At 51.6% G+C, this 8,075-nt stretch overlaps 1 protein-coding gene across 1 annotated transcript; it reads left to right on the top strand.

Moving 5' to 3' along the window:
* The first annotated feature begins 597 nt into the window (after nt 1-597).
* On the top strand, nt 598-7,488 carry LOC134432753 (zinc finger protein 239-like). The gene is made up of 3 exons (XM_063181655.1): nt 598-659; nt 6,028-6,218; nt 6,371-7,488. Exons 1-3 carry the CDS (start codon nt 598-600, stop codon nt 7,207-7,209), a joined length of 1,092 nt encoding a protein of 363 aa, XP_063037725.1. The 3' UTR covers nt 7,210-7,488.
* Nucleotides 7,489-8,075: the final 587 nt, after the last annotated feature.

Genomic DNA, 8,075 nt, shown 5'->3' with positions numbered 1-8,075 from the left:
TAATGTAGATTTTACAATATTTTATACATTAATAGCATGATTTATCTCTACCATATACTACAGTTTCACATCACCTATTACAAGTTTAGGTGTTCCTTGCCAGTCCCCGTGCTCTTGGATATCCCTCAACCCAGCTGTGTTGTCCAACCCCAGATGCTCTTGAGCATATCCTCAATCCGGCAGAATTCTGCCCAACCGTTGATGCTCTTGGAATGGTAATTCCTCAATCCAGCAGGTTTTCATTCTGGATGCTCTTGGGCTCTCTTATCCCTCAAACCAACAGCATTTTTAGTAGCCTTTTTTGTCCCGTTTCCTAGTGGATTTGGCTCGGAAACTCCTCTGCTCCCTTCCTCCGAGGGGTCCAGCCCGTCTCTGAGACCCAGTCCCAGTTTCCCGGGGGATTCTCTCACTCCTCTTATCACTCGCTGTGTCTCTTTACTGGCTGCTTCCCTCAAGGAAAGTTGGAAACGCAGCGTGGGAGACTCCAGCACTCACTTGGCAGGTCTGGGACAACCAGCCCTCGTCTCATTCACAGCCCAAAGCAGAGAATGAGGGGAGAAGGGAGCCCGGAAGCCCAAACAGCCCCGGCATCCCGAAATGGGGAGAGCAAAGCGGGGGGAGCTTTTGGCATTGCTGAGACTGCCAGCAGCCTGGGCAGGGTGGGCACTGAGGAGAAGGGTGACCCCCAATCCAAGCATGACCCCCAGCAGCTGGGACAGGGGGGAACCCCCGAACGCCAGAGGGGAGGAGCCAGGGGCGGGGAACTCCTGGGAGGCTTTTTCAGGGCTGAATCTTGGATGTTGGGGAGGTTTTTCTGGAGCCCAGATGGCCAGTGACTTGTAGAGATGGACTTGGGCAGAGGGACTTTGGGATCTCAGCACCTCAGGACAGAGGTGCAGAGTGGCCAAGAACACCCTTGGGGGGCTCGGGAGTCCTGGAATGTTGCCAGAAGTGTCTGGTGGCAGGACTTTGATCCTACACAGGAGATGACACCTGTATTAGGACTGGGAGGATTTCACTGGGGTGAATGGTGAAGGGATAAGTTAATTAGAGTGTAAAACACAGGGTTTAGGATTTCTGTACAGGGGGGGTCTAAAGAAGTAAGATGGAGGAATTGGGGCGTGTCCTGTTCTTCTTCTTCTTCTTCTTGGCCTCCATCTTCTGTGGTGATGGTGGCACTTTGGGATTGGTCTTTACTAGAAGTGCATCGGTTAATAAGAGTAGAAGGTATTGGGGAAAAATTATAAATATTGTATACGTAACTTCGGGTATAAAGATAAGTGGCCGCCCCAGGGGTTGCAGAGTGTGCCCATGGCTGACTTGCTGTGCAGACCTCTGTCGGGCTGAAAGAAAATCTTTTAGATAAACAATTAATAAACTCCGAGACCGAAACAAGATCAGAAGTCTCTCCTCGTCCTTTGAAGCGCCGGGCTGTCCAAGGCCACCCTGGGCCTTTCCAGGCCACCTAAACAGCCGAGAAACCGAGCAAGTGGCATCCCTGAGCTATCTCCGGTCATAAGTCAGCAAAGAGAAACAATGAAAACCGACAAGTGGCGTTCGCTGCGTGGGCTACTCCCCACCAACCCTTTCAGGGGGGGATCAGTCCTGAAGAGCTGAAGAGCTGAAGAGCTGAAAAGCCAAGAGGGCAGCCCCAATCTAGGACGAGTTCCCAGGAGAGCACTGATAGCTCCTGAGGAGAGAAGCCTGAAGAAAAAAGAAAAAGAAGAAAAAAAAACGGCCAGAAGAGTCTGCAAAAAACAGCAGTCACTGAGAATTCCATCTCTCAGCTTCTACCGAAGACAGTTCGTAGCCAAGCAGCCCGGAAAGGAACCAGGAAAGGCCCATCTGGATCCACCCCTCGTGACCCGCTGGACGGACACTGGGAGCCTTCGGACAGCTCTGACGACAGATTCGGTGAGAAGGTCAAAAAATAAGAACATAATTGCACACTCTCCCAAGAACAACGGGAAATTTTGTCCGCCTTACAAGGCGTGGCTCAAACACACACAGAAGGGATCCCAAAGAAAGAATTAAAACAGCTATTGTTGTGGGCAAGGCTTAATTACCACTTGCCGAATCATGCCTGCTATTCGAAGTGGGGTTTTGGCAGGAAATCAATAGGCACTTATATTTCTTAGCGACAAAAAAAGACGAGACAGCGTTAAAGCTGCTCTTGCCGGCAAGAGTAATGCTAGAAAGGCATTTCAGTACAGTCGAAAAGACTGGGAGAGCAATGAAAAGTTGCGGCACCCTCGGAAGGAGGGGGGGGAGCAATGCTCCAGAAAAAAATTAGCTCTGGCCTCAAGAAGCCAGGGGGAAAGGGCTCTCGAGAAAAGAGAGCAGGAAATAATATTAAAACCCCCGGTCCCAAAACCCAGAAACCCCAGGAAGCTCCTAAAGCGTCCTGAAACTCCGGAGAGTACAGGGGAATCAGGATCGGAAGGGGGGGTGCAGGGGGCAGAGAAGGGATCGGGGGGGGCGCTTACTCGCGGGGGGCACGGCGTGGCAGCGGCGGAGCCGGCGAGGAGCGCGGGTGAAGAGATACCGGGAGACACATGTCCCGGTGCGGCTTTTGTCAGCGCGGCGCCGGGGGGTGGCGGTCGCCCTGGCCGGCAGAATAGCGGAGATGCGCGCGGCGAGCAAAACTCGCAAGAACCGGGGGGGGAGTCACATACCAGCGCGGGGGCGGTAAACACGGGCGGCGAAATGGGGGATATTGCGCAGCCCCAAAGGGCCACCGTAGTGAGACGCGGGAGGCGCGCGATTGTGACGTCAGACCCGGTGCGGAGGTCCGCTCGGATTTTGGAACGCGCTTGGGTGCCGGCGGGGGGCGGGCTGTACACACCGGCGGGAGGAGCCAGGGACACAGCGTCAGAGGGGGAAGAGACAGAGTCAGGGACAGACCGAGGGGAGGAAGCCTCGGAGGTGGAACAAGGGGGGGAGAGTGACATCAGCTCGGGAGAGACAGGGAGCGACTCGGAGAGCATGCATGCGCAGAGAGTAGACCGCGGGCGGGGGCGGGCCCGATCCCCTGTGACGTCTCGGGCGAGCAGGGGCCGTGCTCGGGATCCTATGTCCGAGGGGCTCCACACCCTCTTCAGACTTGCTACCTCTGGATGAAAACCCTCGGAGTTCCAGACTCATCCCTTCAAGGGAGACGTTCTGGTGTTCAAGCTCCATTCCCAGCGGAATTAAAATCCAGGCAGACACGGTCTCAAAACGAGATCACGAACACGGCAGTCGACAGGACGAGGGGCAGTCGAGCTCATGCTGTCATCCGAGCTGGGGAGGCCGGTGACAGCGCCGCCTAGTGGGGGGCAAGGGTTTCGCTTGTATCTCCACAGAGCGAAGTCTGACGTGGGTGTCGGCACGACACGTGAAACCATTTTGAGTGCGAGAACATGAAAACGCGGATCCGAGAAACAATGATCCAAGAAACAAAGAGACGAGTACTCAGACAGGAGTCGAGACTCAAACTGCACAAGACGACTCGGAAGACAAATAAAAAAAAGCTAAAGACTTTGGGGGAATTTTCTCTAGGGTCTTGGATGAAAACCAGAATAATGATTTCACGCAGAAGCGGAATTATGGGTTTCATGATGCTTATGTGCATCATTCTTTCATTCATTGCAGTAAGCAATGGGGGTAATTTACCTATTACTCAACCAAGGCAAAATGTATGGGAGACTTTGGCTCAGGCAGCAAATTTAGATAGTATTTGCCTGACACATTCGAGGCCAGGAAAACCATTTTCAGCATGCATGGTTGGGTTGCCAGTGGACGAATGGCCAGTTCCAGGGCACTCCGCAGTTAACATTTCGCAGGTCATTAAAGATCCTGAGAAAGAGTGGTGTGCTTGGACACATCTACTTCCTGTGGCTTCTACAGAACCTCAGGAATTGGAGATTTTTGGGTCCATGACAATGGAACTCTGCATGCAGTTTGAGGCTCCGAATGTCACAAAGGCGAAAACTGTCGATTTGACTCCCATTCATGAATTCTATAAGAATGCGTCAGCATGGTGTAAATATACAGAAAAAAATACCAAAGGATCGGTCCAAGTCCCAGTGCAATTGCCATGGGGTTTGTTTTTAATTTGCGGGGACAGAATTTGGCACGGCATTCCTGCTAATGCCACGGGAGGTCCATGCAGCATTGGGGAAATTTCAATGCTATCGCCTGATTTGAACATGTTAAGGGAGAGAAAACGCAAAGAAAAAAGATCAATAGAACAATATGCGGCAGATTGCAATGATAAAATATTTTCTTGGGACAAGAAAGCGAGTATTGCTACAGCAATCTTCTCACCTCAAACAGCATCAGGGGTGGCCTTGACTCAAGTCGACCGCATGGGTTGTTGGTTGAGCAAACATGCACGGTCTGTGTCTGTCTTATTGGATGACATGTTAAAAGACATCAGTGGTGTAAGACAGGCGACTCTTCAAAACAGAGCGGCGATCGATTATCTATTGCTCGCTCATGGACATGGATGTGAAGAGTTTGAAGGGATGTGCTGCATGAATCTCTCAGATCATTCAAGGCCAATTCATGAAAGTATCAAAAATATAAAAGACAGCATAAATAAACTTGGCGAGATCACAGGATCATGGATCGATCAGCTGTTAGACTTCTTTGACATCTCTCCCATTTGGAGAGGAATTTTAAGAGTAGAGTTGTATGTTTTAATAGTTCTCCTAGTCCTCATACTTGTCGTCCCATGCATATTTGCATGTTTAAAACACGCTATGAATCGGATAGCAAAAGAGGTCTTCCTGGTGCAAACAGAAGGGGGAGATGTGGGATCTCAGCACCTCAGGACAGAGGTACAGAGTGGCCAAGAACACCCTTGGGGGGCTCGGGAGTCCTGGAATGTTGCCAGAAGTGTCTGGTGGCAGGACTTTGATCCTACACAGGAGATGACACCTGTATGAGGACTGGGAGGATTTTACTGGGTGAATGGTGAAGGGATAAGTTAATTAAGGTGTAGAACACAGGGTTTAGGATTTCTGTACAGGGGGGTCTAAAGAAGTAAGATGGAGGAATTGGGGCGTGTCCTGTTCTTCTTCTTCTTCTTCTTGGCCTCCATCTTCTGTGGTGATGGTGGCACTTTGGGATTGGTCTTTACTAGAAGTGCACCGGTTAATAAGAGTAGAAGGTATTGGGGAAAAATTATAAATATTGTATACGTAACTTCGGGTATAAAGATAAGTGACCGCCCCAGGGGTTGCAGAGTGTGCCCATGGCTGACTTGCTGTGCAGACCTCTGTCGGGCTGAAAGAAAATCTTTTAGATAAACAATTAATAAACTCCAAGACTGAAACAAGATCAGAAGTCTCTCCTCGTCCTTTGAAGCGCCGGGCTGTCCAAGGCCACCCTGGGCCTTTCCAGGCCACCTAAACAGCCAAGAAACAAACCGAGCAAGTGGCATCCCTGAGCTATCTCCGGTCATAAATCAGCAAAGAGAAACAATGAAAACCGACAAGGGACCTTCAAACTCAATGTGTTTTGGGGAAGATGAAACAGGAAAGCCTTATAAATACGATTGTCTGGCAAAAGATTTTGTGAAGATAAAAAGTATAAGGAGGATTAAAATGAAAGCAAGCTCTGAGATACTTCAGTTAGTGAACAACTGGAAAACAATGGTGTGGCCAAACTGAAGGTAATGCCCTTTTGATGAAACAATCCCCTCTGCTTGATGACAGATCCAAGGATCAGAGCAGACCTTACTAGCTCAATGGAAGGGGTCCGAAGAGGAGTTATTAGGGTTTAAAATGTAACACAGTGTGGTGATGTAATGATTTTTACAGGCTGAATGTAAATGCTGTAGGATTTGTCTCTTGTACTAGATTGGTTAGTGAGAAATAGAATATTCAACACAGAAGAAGATTGATTGTATGTTAACGGGAACCTTACTCTCATATACTCTTCCCCTCTTACTCTCTCACCCTCTAACCCTCTCTACCCGTCTCTTCTCTCAGGCCTGCTCCGAGCTGTGCCTGGCAGCTCCAAGCAGGGCCCTGCACCCAGGCCCTTTGCAATGAACCGCAAGTTCCACGACCTGGCTGCAGAGCTCACTCGTCTCTGCCCGTTCCTACCATCCTACCCCCCGACACTCCTACAAATGTGCTCATCCCTTGTTTTCCCCAAACCAGGATTTCCCATTGCCAAGGCCTGGGACGCTGCAAGGAAGAGGAAGATGCCCCGGGACACTGAGACAGGTGAGGAGGAAGTCAGTGCCCCTTTCCCCTCTGTGCTGCTCCATCTCCCAGCCCAGCACGGCCCTGGCTGCAGCTCAGCCCTGGGGGATCTCCTTGCCCTTGCCTGTGGCACGGAGGCAAATCCCATCCTGTCCTTGTCCTTCCTCCCCCAGAGCAGGAGCTGAGCATGGAGAGCAGGGAGGACAAATGCCAGCGGCAGAACCTGGTGGAAGAGGCCGTTTTGAGCGGCTCCACGGCGCAGGAAGCCAACGGGGAGGAAAAGCCGTGGAGATGCCGCACGAGGCGGGGCTGCAAACGCAGCTGGCGGGGATCTGAGGGGGAAAGAGCCAGCCTGGGCCGGGAAGGCGGCCAGAGACGGAGCCAGAGCTCGGAGCTGGTGCTCCATGAGCAGCTCCATGATGGGGAGAAGCCCCACACGTGCGTGGAGTGTGGGAAGAACTTCAGGCGGAACTGCGACCTGATTGTGCACCACAGGATCCACACTGGGGAGAAGCCCTATGAGTGTGGGGAGTGTGGGATGTGCTTCAGCCAGAGCTCCGGCCTGATCACGCAGCAGAGGACCCACACTGGGGAGAGGCCCCACGAGTGTTCCAAGTATGGGAAGAGGTTTAAGAACAGCTCCTGTCTCCTCCAGCTCTTTTGGATGCACAGGGAGGTGAGGCCTTTCCAATGCCCCGACTGTGGGAAGGGATTCAAGCACAACTCCACCCTCATCACCCACCGGCGCATCCACACTGGGGAGAGGCCCTACGAGTGTGATAAATGCAAGAAGAGGTTTCCGACCAGCTCCAGTGTCCTCCTGCGCTATCGGATTCACACAGAGGAGAGGCCCTTCCACTGTCCCGACTGCGGGAAGGGATTCAAGCACAACTCCCACCTCATCAGGCACCGGCGCATCCACACTGGGGAGAGGCCCTACGAGTGTCCCCAGTGTGGGAAGAGCTTCTCCAGCCGCTCTAGCTTGACCCAACACCAGCGGAGGCACCGCTAAGGGAAGCCCTGTGAGTGCCCCGACTGCGGGCAGAGCTTTGTGCGCTGCTCCAGCTCCATCCCCCACTGGAGGAGGCACTTTGGGCACAGCCCTGGTCGCTCACATTCCCTGTGATCCATGTTGACAACACACCTGGCTGCTTCTACTTTTTGTTTGGCCTTAATTTTCCTCTATTCTCCATCTCTTTGCACTGCAAAAGCCAAGAGGAATGGATCTGTCACCTCAAAATCACTCAAATCCCAGTGAAAACAGCTCAATCTGACCCCAAAAAGAGCTCAAACCCACCTCAAAAAACTCAATCCCATGCCAATTTCACTCAATTCCGCAGCCATCAGGCTGAGATGAGGTTGGGAAATGATTTAGAGTCATGGGGTCTCAATCAGAGTGGTGGGATGGAAATTGTGTGGGCTGGGTGTGTGGGATGTATTTGACAGCAAATAAATCTCTGAGACTTATTGATTTCTCTCCCGTTCATGTTCAGTCTGTTGCAGTTCTGTTTGCAGAGTGCCGCCTTCTCAGCTCATTGTCTCTGTGTCCCTTTTCTCTCCTGTCTCTCTTTGCCTGCTCTGTTTCTCTCTCAGTGTCTCCATGGGCCCACGGACCACCAGAACCCTGCCCTGATTTAATTGACCCAGGCACCCGCAGAGACCCTCCCTATATTTAAGTGCCTCAGGGACCACCCAATACCCTCCCCTGATTTATTGCCCCAGTGCCCACCAAAGACTCTCTCCTGATTAAATTGACCCCTCCCCTGATTTAATTTACCTATCCCTGTTTTAATTCCCCTTCCCCTGATTTAATTGACCCCTGCCCTGATTTAGCTGTCCCCTTGCCTGATTTAATTGACCCCTGCCCTGATTTAGATG

The sequence above is a fragment of the Melospiza melodia genome, assembly GCF_035770615.1.
Source record: "Melospiza melodia melodia isolate bMelMel2 chromosome 7 unlocalized genomic scaffold, bMelMel2.pri SUPER_7_unloc_1, whole genome shotgun sequence".
Classification (NCBI taxonomy): domain Eukaryota; kingdom Metazoa; phylum Chordata; class Aves; order Passeriformes; family Passerellidae; genus Melospiza; species Melospiza melodia.
This window is presented reverse-complemented; position numbering and strand designations above follow the sequence as displayed.